This window comes from Herpailurus yagouaroundi, unplaced genomic scaffold (assembly GCF_014898765.1).
Source record: "Herpailurus yagouaroundi ecotype Mexico unplaced genomic scaffold, PumYag 188, whole genome shotgun sequence".
NCBI lineage: Eukaryota > Metazoa > Chordata > Mammalia > Carnivora > Felidae > Herpailurus > Herpailurus yagouaroundi.
The window spans coordinates 22314253-22333323 of NW_024412419.1; the positions used below are offsets into that span (position 1 = coordinate 22314253).

Below are 19071 nucleotides of genomic sequence, written 5' to 3' on the forward strand. Positions count from 1 at the left end.
GTTCATGCTCTGTCTCTCTCTGTCTCAAAAATAAATAAATGTTAAAAAAAAAAAAATTAAAAAAAAAAAAACAAAAAACAAGAAACACTTTCTTTCAGGGGCTCCTGGGTGGCTCAGTCAGTTAAGCATCTGACTTCAGCTCAGGTCATGATCTCCCAGTTTATGAGTTCGAGCCCCGCATCAGGCTCTGTGCTGACAGCTCAGAGCCTGGAGCCTGCTCTAAATTCTGTGTCTCCCTTTCTCTCTGCCCCTCCCCCATCACACTCTGTCTCTCTCAAAAATAAATAAGCATTAAAAAAATAAAAATAGGGGCGCCTGGGTGGCTCAGTCAGTTAAGCGGCCGACTTCGGCTCAGGTCACGATCTCCCGGTCCGTGAGTTCGAGCCCCGCGTCGGGCTCTGTGCTGACAGCTCAGAGCCTGGAGCCTGTTTCAGATTCTGTGTCTCCCTCTCTCTCTGCCCCTCCCCTGTTCATGCTCTGTCTCTCTCTGTCTCAAAAATAAATAAATGTTAAAAAAAAAAAATTAAAAAAAAAAAAATAAAACGAAACAAAAGAAAAACCACTGTCTTTCAAGAAGAAGAAAAGTAACTCCAGAGGGAAGATCAGCAATGCAAAAAGAAAAAGTGAACAGAGAAACTGGTGCCATGATGGCAAATCTAAACAAATTACGGCTGTGTTAAACAAAGTAATGTCTAACTTTGGGGATGACAAAATACTGGACAATAATGGCAGAGGGGAGGTAATCAAAGTTAGGGGCCCTGTATTGTTTGCAGGGGGAGTTTAGATGCTAGATAACTTTAGACTGTTAGTTATATAGCCAACTTCTAAGGGTAACCACTATAGGAATAAAATGTATAACCTCCAAAGCAAAACAGTAAAAAACAAGTGTTTAAAAAAGGACAAAACAACCTAAAAAACCCCAAACTTAATTAGTCTAAAACGGCAAGAAAGGAGAAAAAAGAACAAAAGAGTGTTCTATCCGTACCTATACCAATCATCCTAGCCTTACACAGGGGCCTCTTTGGTTTTCACAGGTTCCTCCCAGGTGTTGGGATATCACTGGAATGTGTGTGATGCTGGTGGGATAGGAAGGAGGGTCTGATCTTCAGTCTGATAAAAAAGAAGTTCTTCCTGGCTTACAACAGAGAATCAGCACACAGGAACTGCCCAGAACTGCCCCTCTTATTGGGGCTCTTCCAGCTGAAGAGAGCTCCTCATTATGACCCGGTGAATTCCCAGGGCTGTAATAGACAGCCATACTCCAAGGACCTCATATAATGTCAGGAATCTGAACAAGGATGGTTTTGGGGCCTGGCCCACTGTGGGGGAGTCTAAGCTTTACTTGCCAACTCCATCACAGAGATTATGGGCGGTGGGCCAGAGAAAACCAAATAACCTTTGGAGCTTCCTCAGGGCTCTAATCAGTCAGTCTGACGTTATGCCTGAGGTGTCCTGGTGTTGACATACCCTAATAGAGGACATGGTGACCCTCTCGGGTGCCTCAATGTTGTACCACACACACAAGCTGTTTCGGTTCTGAGCTACCAGCACATCACTTCCCGGGACCCACTGCACGTACGAGCAGAAGTTGAGAATCATTGTCTTAGAGCAACCTTCAATATCATATAGATGTAACTGAAGGAGAAAGAGGTAGACAGCACAATTAGAAGGGGATATGGGGTATCTTCTGACCTTGACCATTTCCCTAATGGTGAAACATGGTGAACTAACCCACCAATCAGGTACATTCTGAATTTCAAAGCATTCTAATCTGCTACCCTTGAAGTTTATATTGACTTGGTACATCATTACTCTGACAAGTAAGAGATGACCAAATGAGCAAAGATCTACACCCAGAAATTTAAGTTAGGTGATGGTTGGACTTTCAATCTTAAGAGTAACTCTGGGCCAGAGTTGCCACACTGGATCACAAAAGTGAGGCTATCAGGCAAATTAAATGGCCTGGATATTTGTGGTGTGGCTTTCACATAACAATGGAAATGAAATTAAAAATCACCAGATTGTCTCTTTGCCCCGGATGTTGAACTCTTTGGTGGTACCATATTGAGATTAGAGTCAATAAGGGGTTGAGGGGAGACTATCCTTGAGCCAGTTTCAATGCTGTCAGGTAAGAGTAGCTGAAAAACACTGCAGCAGGTGTGGGTAAAGGTCAGCTAGGCATGCATGGGTGAGGCAGTTTCATGAGGGCATTAGACTTGTAAACAGTAAGAGAAAAAGCAGCTCCCAAATTCCTCTTGACTTTGATGCCATCATGATACAATCTCATGGGTAATACAGGATGGGCTGTGATATCAGACATAATGTTGATTCTTCTGTGCCTTTTGCTATGTTAATGGCATAGCACCAAGGAACTATGTCCCATCCTGCCCCCCACAATCCCTGGTGGCAGGCAGGCAGCACTACATCCTCTATGGACCACTCAATGGTTAAGGCCTTAGTAAACCTCCTCACACGAAGTTTCCGGTCTCTGAAGAGAAGCTTGTGTCCAGTTTCATTAAGTTCCAGCCAATCCACACGGCTCTCATGGCTGATGGTGCCAATGTTGTAGCCACCAATCAGATCCACTACAAAGCAAAGGAGATAGGGTTAAGCGAATAGATTCCATATAATCCTACACAGGACATGAGGCAGCCTGCAAAGGTCTTGCCTTCACTCGTCTGTTGGGCTTTACGAACGTTGCATCAGCCTAGAATATGAGGAATGCAAATGGCCAATGCAACATAATTTTGCGAAGATGCTTAAGATGCTAGATTCCTTCTAAAATTGTAGAGGTTTTGTTTAACTCTGTGGTTAACTCATAGGTCTAGATCCATCAAGAAATGTGATTCTTCTCTGGGACTCCTGGAGTTGTCTCCTAGCAGATCAGATCAGAGCAACTGGCTTCCATTACTCACAAAATCCTCTGGAAGGCAGCACTGAGCACATTAAGGAAGAGCCCCAATTCTAGCACCCCAGTGAGGTAAAACTGATGGATGAAATGACCTTGATGATCCTATTTGCTCCAAGGAGTTACCTGCACTTTGAGTGCCTATGATGTAAGAGCACTAAGGGGCAAACAGCGGTGAGGGCACACATACAAACCAGGAGGAACCTCTGACTACAGTTAGGCTGACCACACTGGGGATGGATGTTTGTTCGGTGTGAAGTCTGCAGACAATATGAGAAATGATCACATTTAGCACAGACCACTCAGGATTGACTAGGATGCTTTCAGAGACTCTCCTGAACACAGCCCACTCACAACTCTTATTTATGTATATTAACAACGAGCAACATCCTGTCTTGGTTATACCTGCTGAAGCTAAAGACAAATATCAGCTAATGTCTACAGCTGAGAAGACCAACTTGAAAATGAAATTTGCAGGGGTACCTGGGTGGCTCACTAGGTTAAGTGATAGACTCTTGATTTTGGCTCAGGTCATGATCTCATGGTTCGTGGGTTCGAGCCCCACATTGGACTCTGTGCTGACAGTACAGAGTCTGCTTGGGATTCTCTCTCTCCCTCTCTTTCTACTCCTCCCACATGCATGCTTTGTCTCAAAATAAATAAACTTAAAAAAATGAAATTTCTTTTAATTAAACAAACAGCAAAATCATAAGGCCATGTTTTAATGTCCCAATTTACATGTAAAATCATAGAACGCTAGAGCTGTGGGGGCCCTATGTCGGTGAACACCCTGAAATTATGCACAAAATTATGTGTTTATATATATTCTTCTGGGAAAGGATCTATGATTTTAATTAGATACTCAAAGGGGTCAGGGACCAAAAAAGGTTAAGAGAAGAACTCTGTCATTTTATACACATTGAAGATGAGCCCTACGGAGTGCGGTGACTTGTCCAAAGTTTCATGGCTCATAGGCCACTGGACTATATTATTATTTCCATTACAGTTACTTGCATTTCTGAGGTCAATAATCTGATGTGAAATACAAAATTGATGAGATGTAAAAGTCTCCTAAGAACAGACCCATACATTGGGAATGCAAGCTGGTGCAGCCACTCTGGGAAACAGTATGGAGGTTCCTCAAAAAACTAAAAATAGAACTACCTTACGACCCAGCAACTGCACTACTAGGCATTTATCCAAGGGATACAGGTGTGCTGTTTCAAAGGGACACATGCATCCCCATGTTTATAGCAGCACTATCAACAATAGCCTAAGTATGGAAAGAGCCCAAATGTCCATCGATGGATGAATGGATAAAGAAAATGCGGCATATATATATATATATATATATATATATATAATGGAGTATTACTCAGCAATCAAAAAGAAGAAAATCTTGCCATTTGCCATGACGTGGATGGAACTGGAGGGTGTTATGCTAAGTGAAATTAGTCAGTCAGAGAAAGACAAAAATCCTATGACTTCACTCATATGAGGACTTTAAGAGACAAAACAGATGAACATAAGGGAAGGGAAACAAAAATAATATAAAAACAGGGAGGGGGACAAAACAGAAGAGACTCATAAACATGGAGAACAAACTGAGGGTTGCTGGAGGGGTTGTGGGAGGGGGGGTGGGCTAAATGGGTCAGGGGCATTAAGGAATATACTCCTGAAATCATTGCTTCACTATATGCTAACTGATTTGGATGTAAATTTTAAAAAATAAAAAATAAAGTTAAAAAAAAAAAAGAACAGACCCATACATATATGGAAACTCAATTTATGAGAAGTGATGGTACAAATTAGTGAGTACAGGATGGACTTCCAATAAGTGGTTAAACATGGAAAAAGTAAAATATGATCTATACCCACATTATGTACAAAAGTTAATTCCAGGTGAAAAGCAAAATATAGGAGGGAGTTAGAACCTTAAAAAAATTTTTTTTCAATGTTTGTTTATTTTTGAGAGAGAGAAAGACACAGAGCACAAGCAGGGGAGGGGCAGAGAGAGAGGGAGACACAGAATCGGAAGCAGGCTCCAGGCTCTGAGCTGTCAGCACACAGCCCGACATGGGGCTCGAACCCACAAACTGTGACATCATGTCCTGAGCCGAAGTCGGAGGCTTAACTGACTGAGCCACCCAGCGCCCCAGGAGTAAGAAACTTTTTAAATAAGACCTCAAAAATCAACTATTTCTTAAAAAGTGATTAAATGAACTACATTAAAATTAAAGAAGTCTGAACACTAAAAGATGCTGAGACAAAGTATCTACAATACAAATGATAAAGTTATCTACACACATACACAGGACTCCTTCAAGTCAAGGAAAAGACAACCTGATTTTGAAAATAGGCAAGGGATAAGAACTGGCAATATGCAGAAGGAGAAATCCAAACAGCCAATAAACAAATGAACAACAAAAAATTAATATGATGAGATATTATTTCATATAAACAGATTGAGCCAAATTATGGAGTCAGGCAATTTCAAGTATTGGAGAGGATGAAGAACACTGGGACCTCTAACTGCTGGTGGGAATGTAAATTGGTATAATCTCTTTGGAGAGCAATTTGGAAATATTTAGTGAAATTGCAGATGTACCTCTTCTATGATTCAGCAATTCCACTCTAGGTATAAACCTCAGAGAACAGAAACACTGGAGACAGTGAAAAACCAACAACTTAAATGTCCCTCAATAAGACAAGAGATAAAAGATCCAAAGTAAATACAATGAGAGGTCAGGACATGACAGAACTGGGTGTGGGTACACATGTAATAATATTAATAGCTAACATTTATGAAGTGCTTATTATGTGCTAGACACTAGTCTAAGTGCTCTTCATATGAGGTAGGTACTATTCTGATCCCCATTTTGTGGATGAGGAAATATGAGATACAGAAAAGTTATGAAACTTACCTAAGATCACACAGGTACTAGGTACAGAAATGGGGAGATTTGACTCCAGACCCTTGTTCTTAACAACTATAGTTCTTAACACTATACGGATATGCTATTCTCTATACTTCTTAGGGAATACTATGCTATTCTATACCCATTTTCCTATGCTTGAAACATTTTATAATGCAGAGTTAATTATTAATATGTAGAATAAACTTTATTTATGTGAACATTTGTGAAATCCAAATAAAGTCTGTCATCACTAGTTACTAATGACAAAATATGCAGAAAACAAGCCCCCTTCCGGTTCTAATAGTCTATTACCCTATGAAGTCTAGACAGGAAGATTCATAAATTTGCTAATGGTTCGTCTCTACAATTCACAATTTCCAGCCCTAAGATACGTGCCTAGAGAACATGAATAATTATATGGGCAGGACTATATATGTAGCAGTGTATCTGTATGCAGATATCTACATATAGACACACACACATACACCTGAACATTTCACATATCCTCTGTAAGAGCGGGGTCACACATTTACCTGGTGCCTCTTAGATTCCTATATTCTCCACTGCACACAATCCTGTGACATGGAAGTGTATATAAATATCTATTCTGTTATTAGAATTATGAGAAAGTCTTACTCACCTATAGCGATAGTCTTTATATCAATAAGATAAGCCAATTTCTTATTATCTTCAATTCCTCGTTGACGTCTCTCATTAATACGGACACTGAAACATGAAGGGTGAGGTAAGGCAAAATGGGCTTAGGCCACTGTAATATTTACCAAGGGCCCTGAAGTACCATACAGAATGAAGTTTTTAGATTAACCCGAGGTTATACGAGTTAGACGTCAAAAAGGAATTCTTTGGGGTTTCAAAAATTTAGAGAACCTTGTGGGGTTACCTGATGAGGTGGGGGTTCATGAATTCGGTACGTACAGAACCCAGGGTATCATTACTCCCGTATTCCACCAGGGTTAGCTCTCCAGCATTGAAGATCATGCACACCTGGGGATGAATGGAATTGTCATATGGTGGAAAGTTTGCAAGAAGAAAGGGACAAACAGTAGAGGGAGGTGTACTGTCAGTTCAAAGTGACTCCCACTTTTCTCTTTATTCTGTTCTTCGGCCTATTTCACCCTCCCCCTTTATCTGCTGTCTCCTCAACCCCTTGCCCCTTTCCATCCTTCTGACACAGGAGCTAGAAGGAGGTTTATTGAGATGGTGATGGTTCATCAAGTTCTACTCACATTTTCATTTTCAAAGAAATACTTCTCATTGCCACCAGATCCCTGCCAAGCTACCTGTCAAGGAGGGAGGAGGGAGAAGACATAAGGAACAATGTGGGTGAGTATCCAAGACCATGCTGAGAGAAAGGGTAGGAGGCAGAGAAATCGAGTTTAGGAAGGCTTTGACATTGCACAAAAGAGGTGCTCAGAAACCCTAGTCTCTAGGTTTCTGAGAGAGAGCATAAGAACAGTCCAAGAGTCCAATAGTGAGGATTCATATTCCAGGATTCTGGACTTCCTGAGTCTCACTCCCGGATTATCAGTTCCCCAGCACCAGAATGGTAGAGCTTTCCCCAGAGATCTTCCCTCTGGGGACCCTGGCTCACCTGAAGTAGCAACTCAAGATGCTCCATTCCCCACCCCTCCATTTTTGGTTCTTACCTCACTAAGGCGATTAGTGTTCAGGTCCCCCAGCAGCAGTGTGTCTGATGTGTGGGCCACCAGGTAACGTTCCTTTCCCAGGATTTTCACCTCTTCCACCTCATAGCCATAGTGTGACTTGAGTACCACTCGGGTCCCCGATGACAGGTTCTTCACAATCACCTTGGTAAGGAACAAGTCTTGGTAAGTAACAGGCCTCTTCCAACCCAAACATGCCGTGCCCTTGGCCCACCTCCAGTGTTAAACAAAGCTAACATCTTATTTCTTCATCTGGCCTAGGATATTGTTGGTAAAAATGAAATCTCACATTCACACAGTGCTTTACTATTTATGAAATGCTTTCATATGTTATCTCTTTAGGTGCTCACAATACCTATGACTCTGTAAGTTCCATGGGGTAAAACCAATCACTCTACATTCCTGTACCTCTTTGTAAAAACCTCTATGATGACTTCAACCATGGTGTACTATATTGTTGTTTCATGTGTCTGTCTCCCTTGCTAGAATGATCATTAAGGGACAATGTATTACAAATAATTATCTTGGTGTTCTCAATACCTAATAGTGCTCACACACAGAGAATGGAGAGAAAATAAAAGAATGAAGGAACCAATGAATAATAAATGAAAGGAAAAGGGTATAGAGATAGTGAAAAATGAGCTCAGGGACTAGGAAATTAGCTTGTAACGTCATACACGGTGAGTTCAGAGGCCCTAAAGCAATGTGACATACCCGTGTAATCTTATTGATCATATTCCCCAGTTGACAGCATACAGGTAGTAAAGTTTTAAACCAGGAAGATGTAAGTAGCAATCTCTGTACCTCTTAGGCCCTTAGATATGTTGTTTATAAATATTTTCTTGTAATAAGCTGGAAGAACTACAGCATAAAAGTTGCCAAGCAGTTGCCCTGACACATTCTGTTCTCCAGAACAGTTCTGCCAGGGATTAAGGTTGACACTGTGCCTATGTCCAGAAGGCAGGAAAGCATCACAAGGATGAATGAGCGCAGGCAAGACTGCGGTGAGGCAGGCCATCAGCTGCTTACCTGGCTAGGTCCCACATATGTCAACTCAAACTTGTTCTTGTAAATGCTCCTCCGGAGGCAGCAGTCAAACTGTTCCACTCCACCACAGAGTGTGCCCTAGGAGGAAGAATGACAGCATAAAAGGTAACGGGCCTGGGGAGAGTATCTAGAGACACCCTCAAAACCTAGGTTCTAGAATCTAGAGAAGAGTTGGCAGTAAAAGGGCTGGCAGTTTTTGGAAGAACCAGATGGAAAGAGGGCAATCACAGGGCTCAAGGGTATCACACAATGATGGGATGAAAGAGAGAAATCAGCTCTGCCTACAGAACTCTGTCTCTTTTGGCTTCTAATAAAGTGTGAATTTCTCTTTCCTGCCTTTAATGTCATATTTTTAGGTTGGAGTCAAAATGGAAGAGGAGATTCTCTAGTTTCAGGAGAGAGTACTTTAGGTAAACGCAAGATTTTTCCTAGTTTGGAGAAAGTCACCCATGCAGAAAGGGATTACTAGTAAACACACCGCACAGAGTCGTGAGCCATCCCGTTTCCAGGCCAAGGCAGTGACGGTGTATAAGTTGGCAATCTCCTTGGGCTTTGCCTCTTCCCAGATGCTTCTTCGAGGGCTCCAGTTGAGCACCCGAAGTCTGAAATTAAGTAGGTGGCTTTTAGAACAGAGGGAGGCTGAGCAAAAGAGTGGAAATGGGTGGGTAACTGAAGGAAATGAGTCTTGCTGTATCAGAGAATAAAAGAAGTAAAAAAGAACACACAGTCTAGGGAGTCTTGTAGCAGAGGACAGAAAGGTTCAATGGAAGGAAATTGGGAAAATCAAGTCAAAAGTAAAGTGGGGTGAGTGATGGGAGTGGAGACAACAAAAGGAGATCGTGGCTGGTGAGAAAAATGAGCTGTCAGTAGCAGAGAAATAAGGAAAAAGGAAAGAGAAATGGTAGGAAACAAAGAAGGAAGAAAGAGATATACATGATATTGAAGGGGATAGAAAGGTAGGACCGACAAAGCTGAGGTTAAAAGTGTTCTAGGGATATGAGGGGACCCAGACCCAGGGTGTTTATTTACTGTTACATCATTCATTCATTCATTCATTCATTCATTCACCAAACATTTAGGCATGTATTATATACTAGATGCTAATCTAAGCACTGGAGATTTAAAAAGAATTTTTTTGAATAGGCTCCTCCTCTCAAGGGCGTTTCAATTTAGCCAGACAGCTACAAACATCAAAGTGTAATACAGTGTGACAAACACTAAGTTGGTCTGAAAAGGGGCAATGGTAACACAAAGAAAGTAGAGATGAATTCTACTGTGGAGTCCCAGGGAGAGGCACAGAGACACAACAAGATGCTGGCGCATTCTGGAACTGCCAGAGTGCCAATGGATGGTGGGAGCAGGAAGAGGGAAGTGTATGAATTAAAACCTAAGGATCTCTTTCAACATACTCTTGATTCTCATGCGGTCTCCCACTCTGGTTGAGAATAACTGGGCTAAAGCAGGGTGTACACGGAAAGTGTGCTGAAGTGCATGTGAAAGGGGACCCACCTGTCATAACTTCCCAGCACAACAGACTGGCCCCCAGGACTTGCTGCAGCTGTGGTGAACTCCCGCTCCTGAGGGTCACGGCTGTAATCAAAAGTTTGTAGCACATGGCCTTCCTTTCCATAGGCCACAATCCTCCGATCACAGCCTGCAGCCACGATGCTGTTGGTTGCCCAAGCCAAGGCATAGGGTGGGCATGGGTGGTTAACCAACTTCCCCTAAGACAGAAGTAGACGGTTTCAATCACTCTGACCCTGACAGCTCCAGCACTCTGACCATCCTACTCTGCATAAATCTTCCTCCCAACATTTTCCCGCCCTAATAACATCCTAATCTGGAGGACTTCACAAACTTTCTTTTTTTTTTCCACAAACTGTCTTTCTGTTGTATACTCTCACACACATACATATGACATATATACACACTTACTGACCTTGTGCTCAAGAGGAAACCTCAAAATACTTGTATGTAGGAGGTCTTAAAACACCTAGAAGGCCCTCCAAAGGGAGATGACCTACACATTAATCAACACTGGGTAGGCCCACAGGGAGCATATGACTTTCTTTTTAGGAGATGTAAATTTAATTATTACAAAAGTACAGGAATTCTTTTTTTTCTTTAAGTTTTAATTACTTAAGTAATCTCTACCTCCAACGTGGGATTTGAACTCATGACTCTGAAATCAAGAGTCACATGTTCTATAGATTGAGATAGCCAGGTGCCCCTACACAAGTAATTCTTAACATAAGTAATTCAAGCAACAGAGAATTATATACAGTAAAATGTGAACATTTCTTTTATCTCCCATCTTTTTCCTTTTCCCTCTTGAGGGTAAACGGCTTTTTTCCCCCTGTGAATTTATACACATAAATATATCTTTTACATAAATGAAAATAATCTCCTTACCCTCAGAATCAATCAACTTGACGCCCCGTTTCCCACAAACACTAAGCTCTGGCCTCCTGAACACAAACCCTGTCTGTGGCTATATCCAAATGCCTCTCTCAGAAGTCTTGCTCCTATAGCCACATCCCTTGGGCATCTCAATCTGAATGTTCCACTTCCTCTGGGACGGATCTTGGGTTTCCTTACCCCCTATCCCAGAGCCTCCTTTAGTTATACCTGTGACTCTCCAGAGCCTTCATCATCAAAGAAATACCTAACGATGGTGCCATCTGCATGACCAGAGAGAATTCCTTTCCCAGAGCAACTAAAAAAGGAGAAAAGGAGGAAAGAAAAGAAATACAGGAAGAGATTATCGTTTCTCACCAAGAAACTCCCCTTCCCTGTCCCACACTACCCTGCCTGGGGTTCCTGCTACCAGTCCTCCCCAGCTTCCATATTATAGTCTCCCAGTCCTGACATCCCCAATGCTTCTTCATACATTTCCAAGCTCTTGGGGTACCGCTCTTCCTTACTCACTTTGTTGTCAGTGATACAACGTAGGAATCTGTCCCATAGATGGTAGATGACTTATTAGTTTTAGTGTTTGCTAAACGAACCTGAAAATGGGAAAATGGACACAAATCTGGTTAGGCTACTTTCAATCTCACCCAGGTCCTAAGGGAAGAAAAAGAAAAAACAAAACACTGGTCTTTCTGTATTCTCCCCCAACACACAACTTGACCTTAAAGGAGAAGTTTAACCATATTTCTCTCTCCAGAACCATTATCCCCACCCACAACCTCTCCTGTGTTTCTCTCCCTTTACCTTCCCTTCAGCCAGCCCAAAGACAATGATGTGCTCTGCTGGCCATTGCAGACAAGTAACAGCACTCTGTAGGAAGCAAATCATGGAAAGGATAACCTTGTCTATGTAGCTCAGCAGAATTACAACAACCCGAACCTCCCTGCCACATGCTACCACCCCAGTTGCCTATAAGGAAGGAGAGGACACAACTAGGCTTTACTGGGGAAAGCAGATGGGGATGAGCAGCCTGGCAGCACCATCCTTGCAGTACAAAGACAGATTCAATGTTAAAAAATACAACACTTGGTTACATTTATAAGTAGATATACTGATACAACGTTTGTGCGTTCTAATCTCCCAGAGATTGGTCTGAACTTTACCGTCTGGATGAACTTGTTACAGATGACTTTCTTGTCACCCCTGCCAAACAAAAGGAGGGAAAGCGTATTAAAAACACTTTCATAAAAATAAATTGCCACACAAGATGCTGGGGGAAGGGAAGAAAGAGCAGATACTTTCCCTGGCCCCGTAGTGTTCCCTACCATTCCACAGGAGCCCTGAAAGGAGGTATAAGAGGGAGCCTGAACAGCTTTGGAACAATAACAAAGATGCTGTATCACCAGGGCTCCCAGGATCTCACAGGGCCTCATGTTGACCTTAGGCTGATTCCTCCAGGGATGTGATGTCAGAACACATGGGGCAAGCAAAGGCAGGAAAGCAACAACAGTCTCTGGAAGGCCTTTGCTTTCCATGTCTCAGCCTGGATCATCATCTTTTCTACTCCCCCTCCCTGGTAAGGCATTTCTTCCTGCCTCCCCCTTCTTTTCCAGGTCACCCCACATCCCAGTCTCTATCCTCACCAATCTTCTCCAATCTTGTAAACATAGATGATGTTGTCGGTCTGTCCTATGGCAATTTTAGTGGAATCAGGAGAAAAAGCCATGCCCTTCACCATATAGCTCTTCCTGCCATACTAAGAGTTCAAAAAAAAAAAAAAAAAAAGAAAGAAAGAAAGAAAGAAAAGGAAAAGAAATAATGAGTACACATGGAAGAGAAAAGAGAAGAAAAGGGGCACGCGTGACCATAATGGGCTTGAGGGATTTATCCTGAGAAAAGACGAGGCAGGCCACTTCCCATGCTTATGGCTGGAGAGTCCGTTAGGAAGAATGCCAGGTTTGCAAGGCCCCAGTAACAGGTTAAGGTACACACAGAGTACTCTCTTCACCTTCATGTCAGCTGGTTTGGTGGAGAATTTATCTCTCCGCTCTCCGTGTTCATCATACAGCAACACCACTCGGTCCACTGTGCAGACAGCAAATTTGGCATTGTTCTGGGACCAAGCCATACAGGTCACCTTTGCAGCTCCATCCTGCAGAGGCAGTGGGGGCAAAAACAAACCCAGGCGCTCATTTAGAATGGCAGAAGCATTTCTAGTTCCTTTAGTTCTAGGGTGACTTTGGTCAATTTTCCTCACCATAGTACTTAAAACAAAGAGATGCCTGTGACGCATCCTGGTCTCCAAGGCTATAAAACCCTGGACCAGGAGAACAGGTGCTTCCAGAAACCCATAATGCAAAAACACTGAGAGGTGACAATGCTAAATCAATTGTACCAATTTGCCCTGCAATGGCCTTGCTTCCTCATATTCCAGGTCTGCTGCTGAAGTAAATTCAATTGGTCCGATAAGTTTTGGTCTTTAGCCATTTTTTCAATATTTTGTTTGAATATTGAGAAAGGCGCTTGGTCAGGGGCTGAAAAGGAGACAAAGAGCAAAATCTGATTCCTGCCCCAGGCTAAATAATATGGTGCAAAAACAGGAAGAGTCCCATAAAAGCGGCATGTACAAAGCACAATAATAGTTTGGAGAAGTTTGAGATAATTTTATGTTTAAAAGATCAACTTTAAGCTCTGAGGAATGGATCCACAAATGGGGAACTTATGACCAAAGGCAAGTCTAGTCAAGAAACAGTAATTTAATTTAGCTGAAACTATCTTGCAAATAGAATAGAGGAGATAAGGCAAGAAAAACAGAGCAAGGCCAGCTCAGGAAAGGTCTTTGAAGCCTGGCCAAGGAGTGTGGGCTTATTTGGTAGGAAAAGGAGATATGGTGAAAGTTCCAGAATGAGGAGTAAGATAGATAATCAGAGTTGAGACTTAGGATGAACAATGCCACCTGGTTAGTTTTTTGCATTTCTACCCTTCTCCCGTCCCTTAACAGAAGCCCAGGTTAGAAGTGATCATCTCCCAGTGACTTATTCTTGCCACATCTGTCCACCACGAGTGTTGGTCCTCAATGGTTCTGCACTAGAGACTTCCCTCCTTGAAATAAAAAATTTAGTTTCTGCTCCAATTGTGTGATGAATTACTTGGGTTCTAGAAGTCTGGTTTAAAACTTTGGTACTTTTCACTCCTATCCCACCTACTTCCAAAATCAGAGGTAAAGGGTTATAAAAAAAAAAAAAAGGCCCCCTTTCATCAAGGTCCTCAAACCAGAGGCAGAAAATAGCCATACCACCACTTTTGCCGCCCTTCAACTCTTGCTTAAATTCGGTTCCAAGGGTGGAGGATGCCTCAACAACCACGGCTCATCATCTTCATCATTTTGCCCAATCCTGGGCCTTTGCCCTTCCCGGCATCATGACATCTTATTTTGAAAGACTGAGGGAGGTTTTCATTTCCAATTATTCCACTAGGCTAAAGGAATTTTTATTTTTTTATAAATTTTTTTTTTCAACGTTTATTTATTTTTGGGACAGAGAGAGACAGAGCATGAACGGGGGAGGGGCAGAGAGAGAGGGAGACACAGAATCGGAAACAGGCTCCAGGCTCTGAGCCATCAGCCCAGAGCCCGACGTGGGGCTCGAACTCACGGACCGCAAGATCGTGACCTGGCTGAAGTCGGACGCTTAACCGACTGCGCCACCCAGGCGCCCCGGCTAAAGGCATTTTTAGATTACAGTTTTGGGGGCAGTTTACTGAGCAATGAGCACCTCTCTCTTTCATCCCAATTTCCTTCTATCCTCCTAATGCCACATCCTCTGTGAAGCCTTCCTGATTCCTCACAGCACCGTCATGAGGATTAAATGGGGCAGGAAACAATAATAATAGCTAACCTTCAACAAGATCTTACCATAGACTAGGCATTTTGATAAGCACCCGATATGCGTTACCTCATTTTACCCCGTAAAGCTGACATAGATGCCATTATTATGCATATTTTACAAATGGGGAACCTGAGGTTCAGAAAGGTTAAGTAATTTGCTCAAGCTTACCTACACAGTAAGTGGCAGAACCATGATTTAAATCCATGTATGCTGACTCCACAAACCACAATCCTAACTTAAGCTACCTTGCATAATAAACATATTAAACATACACGGTGGCAGGTATTATTATTAGCTTTGTATAATTTTGTTCTTTGAATTTTGAAAGTTCTCCTCTCTTGTCTATCAGTTTTTACACCGCTTTTCGGTTTACAGTGGACTTTGTGTACATTACTTCAACTCTTCCATCATATCCCCTAAGGTTGCTATTATTGTTACTTCCATTTTCCCAATGAAGTCGTTGGGTGAGTGCTCAGAGAGACTGTGGCCTGGGCTAAAGTCAGCGGTATTGGGTCATGTATTAAAAGTACAGCTGCCACTAGGATTTAAATTCTGGTCTCCTAGCTCCAAAACCCAGCCTTTCTTCAGCGTGGTTTAGGCTTTCTCCCTCAGTGCCCCGCCTCTTCTGAGTCTGAGATCTGCATCATCAGAAGGAACGTAAGGTCTCCTACACTCCCTCTTTTGGGCCTGCACCTAAAGCGCTGGTTTATTTGGGTGCAGATTTATGTTCGTTGTTTACATGTGCGCCCAACACGGGGCCCCGTACACAACTGATGTTAAAGGAAACGGAATGAAAGCTACCGAGGTTAGCGGTCCGTCTCGCCTACTGAACACTATCGGCCGCACACAGTCGGGATCATCGCTAGAGCCTTCGGTCTTCCGCATACAGTAGGCGCTCAACATCATTAAATTTCCGTTCCCTCACTTTTCTTGGAACGTGAAGGCGGGTGGGGGTGGGAAGAGGCACGCAACTCCTCACCTGAGGGCTCAGCAGGGTCCTCAGGTGCTTCAACTGCATGACGAACACCTGTCTCTCAGATGCCACCAGTCAGCGACAACTCCCGTGGTTACCTGGACAACCCGCCACGCAGCCGCAGCGACTGCCGCTGACGCAGATGCGACCAGAGCGCCACACACTTCGCAAGGTCACCACGTAGGTTCGCGGCGAAGCAAACAGAACGTGCGCAGGCGCAGTGAGATCTAGGGCGGGACTGCGAGTGGAATTGAATCCTCTCAACCAATCCCGTCGTTGCCTGCAAGCCCAGGCTCAAGCCACGCCCACAAGCCCTCAGCAAGTCGGGGAGCTACGTAATCACAGTCTTTCTCGCGCCTTGATGTGAGTAAGTGTACCTGAATGCATTCTTTTAATCATCATAACCCTGATGGAAAGCAGGGCAATTGCTTTCATAGACGTTTTTGCAGCTGATGGAATTCAGCCCAAATACGTTATGTGACTTGCACGGGATCAAAAGGCTAATAATGATAGCTAACAGTGAATGCTCAGCATGTTATCTGCCAGGTACTGTGCAAAGTGCTGTACATGCATTATCTCATTTAATCTCAAAGACACTTTTTGAAGGCGATGACATTATTAGTCCCATTTTACATAATAGGAGGCTCGGGATTAGAAGGGTAATGGACCCAAACTAACAGCCAGTAAAGGATGTAACTGGGATTCAACCCAGAGCTGGTGCATTTAAACACCCTTTATATCCCTTCTGAACTCCTGTCTCTCCATCTCCATGCCATGCTTCTATACCCTGTGCCACCCCCATCCCAAGAAATGATGTGTCCAGAGTCTGAGAGATGAGTGTTTTGGAACCCGTAGCCAGTGAGAGAGGTAAGGTACCCTACTTCAGAATTGGGGGGCAGTGGATTAAAGACAGCTGCCCAGGTCAGGATGCTTCTATGGTTCAAGGTAGAGGGCAAACCGGAGCTTGGCTCACCTGATAGGTTAAGGTTAAGTCTTGTGATACCTGGGGTTGGAGCTTGTTTGAGTAGAAAGGATATTGACTTCTTGATCTCTCTTTGGATTGGGGCCCATTTCAGAATTATTGGTCTAAATTCTTGTAACATACCAGAGAGACTGAGATGCAGAGAAGGAGAGTTATTTATATACCTCCTCTGGAAAGATCCGAAGTTGAGAAGACCTGTACGTCTCCAGAAAATGTAGCATATGCTGTCTACACCAGTTCTGGGTTCTGAATCCTTTCCCCCACAGTGGATGCAAACGTCAACAGCTATTTCTCTCACTGGCACCACACCCCCCCCTTGGAATTTAGGAAAGAGTAGAGGACAGCCCCTATTTTCACAGGAAACAAGTCGCCCCAGAGCCCAAAGTAGAAGTCTTTTGACAGGGGGGATTCCAACCCCTCAGTTTTATTTCCGTAATCCTCCTCTGAACATAGTGGCGGAGAGTGAATATAAACTCATTTGCACTTTACAGTTATTATTGACTTTCGACAGAATGAACAGAGACAGAGACGGAGACAAAAGGGAAAGTGAGGGCAGGGAAGAATAGGTACAGGAATGCACAGGATAGGAGCATGTGGCACCAAGGGATCCATTAGTGTAGCTGCTCTTTCATTTGTCCCAAGACACTGTTCAGTCCTTTTCTGAAAATCAACTCGGGGTGATGGAGGAATCAGAGGGATAAATGGTGAAGAGCTTGGGTGTCAACGTGGGCAGCGAACATAAAAAGGTTACTGGCCTTCTCGTGTGGTATAACCTTAGTTTCCACTGGTACGGGAGAACTTATATCCCCCTCTTCACCTTCTCCCCCTTCTCACTGAACAAAACAAAAGGAACTAGGGCTTTAGTTTTCTACACCCATTTCTGGCCCCTCTCCACCCATCCCAGGCTAGAGAATCAAAACAAACACCTAAAAATGATAGTGCTCCTGTCGAGTTGGTGGTGGTGTGAGAGGCCCTTATAGTCAGGGGAGAGGCAGTGGGGAAATGTCTTCAGCATACTATACAGTATACCATACAGTCAGCTCCAGTTTGTCCAAGAACCTTTATTGGAAAAATGTCCAAGGGGTGAGGTCACCAGCAGCTGGAGGGGCTACCGGGTGAGAGGGGGAGCACCCGAGGCTCCATGGAAGACATTGGAGTAGTGCAGTGCGGCATCTGCCTCCAGACCCAGACATTTCCTTTTATTTGCTGGGGGAGGGGGAGTCCCCAAAGAAACACCCCTCTCTGAGACCCAGAGGCAAGATGTGGGGGCAGCTGGGGATGCCGAGAGTCCTGACGCGGGTGAAATGGGGGTCCCGTTTGGGACCTAATGGGATACAGTTGAGTAAGTGACTCTCCCCTGGACCTGGGGGATGGAAGGACGTATCCCATCTGATAGCCATTCCCCAGGTCCAGGGGTGCAGACCCTAAGACCTACCTTCTGGCCCTGCTCACAGTGGAAAGAGGACGGGTACCAGGCCTGAGGTTGTGGGAGTGTCATTACCCTTTAGGAAACTGGGATCCTTCAGTCTTGGGCAGATCACCAGCTGGGGCTCTCCCTGACCCCATCCCCATCCCCAGGTTGCTAGTGCATCTGTTTTCTGGTTCTGTTTCTTCATTCATACATCGATGGTGTTGATGGATGGGGACTTTTTCTGTAAAAGAAAATGGCTTGAGTCTCTAATTGTGGCAAAGTTGTAGCCTTCTCCATCCCAAATATCCATTCTCCTTCTTTTCCTGCCCCTCCTTGCCCTTCTCCCTTTCCATGGCTGCTCCTAGAAGCAAAATCACCTTTCCCTCCCTCAGACCCCACATCACCTGTCTTGTCCCCACTGGCCTTCCCTGAGGACTCTGTTCCGGCCCCTTTCCCTTCTCCTTGGGGTTGTTGTTGGAGTCATTATCCTTGATGATATCATACTGGCGGCAGAATAGCCCAATTACAGCTGAAACACAACAATACAATCTGAGCCTTGATCTTGACCTCCCCACTCACAGCCTTGAAGGGCAGTGAGATAATCATACAGTTTCTAGAAAATCCTTGAATTTCTGGTGCCCATGTACAAGCATCACCCTCTTAATCTTCCTCTCCTCCAACTTCTGCTCACTTCCCTCAACTAAGCATCTCCCCACTCCATTTCTCTCCCTGCCTTTTCTCCCAACAACCTTTACCATGTCCCGCCTTCACTGAGCTCCCCACCCCCCCATCCGGGGGCCGCCCCCCGGTCCAGCTGCTTACTCACCAGCCCACATGAGCAACACCAC

The 19071-nt window shown here is 43.9% G+C and overlaps 2 protein-coding genes across 4 annotated transcripts in view; both read right to left on the reverse strand.

The window, feature by feature from the left end:
• IFT172 (intraflagellar transport 172) overlaps positions 1 to 16022 on the reverse strand; it is a 34554-nt gene extending 18532 nt beyond the window's left edge. The window contains exons 1-17 of one of the 3 annotated variants that reach the window (XM_040496337.1): positions 15837 to 16022; positions 13366 to 13504; positions 12979 to 13122; positions 12614 to 12726; positions 12134 to 12173; positions 11775 to 11840; positions 11487 to 11566; positions 11187 to 11274; positions 10068 to 10282; positions 9037 to 9160; positions 8541 to 8636; positions 7494 to 7655; positions 7074 to 7127; positions 6728 to 6831; positions 6467 to 6552; positions 2473 to 2585; positions 1468 to 1635 (exon numbers count right to left, since the gene is read on the reverse strand). In XM_040496337.1, coding sequence (XP_040352271.1) covers positions 1468 to 1635; positions 2473 to 2585; positions 6467 to 6552; positions 6728 to 6831; positions 7074 to 7127; positions 7494 to 7655; positions 8541 to 8636; positions 9037 to 9160; positions 10068 to 10282; positions 11187 to 11274; positions 11487 to 11566; positions 11775 to 11840; positions 12134 to 12173; positions 12614 to 12726; positions 12979 to 13098 — 1629 coding nt within the window. In that variant the 5' untranslated portion in view covers positions 13099 to 13122; positions 13366 to 13504; positions 15837 to 16022. Of the gene's footprint in view, positions 1 to 1467; positions 1636 to 2472; positions 2586 to 6466; positions 6553 to 6727; positions 6832 to 7073; positions 7128 to 7493; positions 7656 to 8540; positions 8637 to 9036; positions 9161 to 10067; positions 10283 to 11186; positions 11275 to 11486; positions 11567 to 11774; positions 11841 to 12133; positions 12174 to 12613; positions 12727 to 12978; positions 13123 to 13365; positions 13505 to 15836 lie in introns of those variants that run through there. The other 2 variants (XM_040496336.1, XM_040496338.1) reach the window with 2 other exon arrangements.
• Positions 16023 to 17853: 1831 nt separating this feature from the next.
• Positions 17854 to 19071, reverse strand: part of FNDC4 (fibronectin type III domain containing 4) — a 2811-nt gene continuing 1593 nt past the window's right edge. Inside the window, exons 5-7 of the mRNA XM_040496876.1 lie at positions 19050 to 19071; positions 18628 to 18752; positions 17854 to 18464 (exon numbers count right to left, since the gene is read on the reverse strand). Of these exons, the coding sequence (XP_040352810.1) occupies positions 18429 to 18464; positions 18628 to 18752; positions 19050 to 19071 (183 nt within the window). The 3' untranslated portion in view covers positions 17854 to 18428. The remainder of the gene's footprint in view (positions 18465 to 18627; positions 18753 to 19049) is intronic.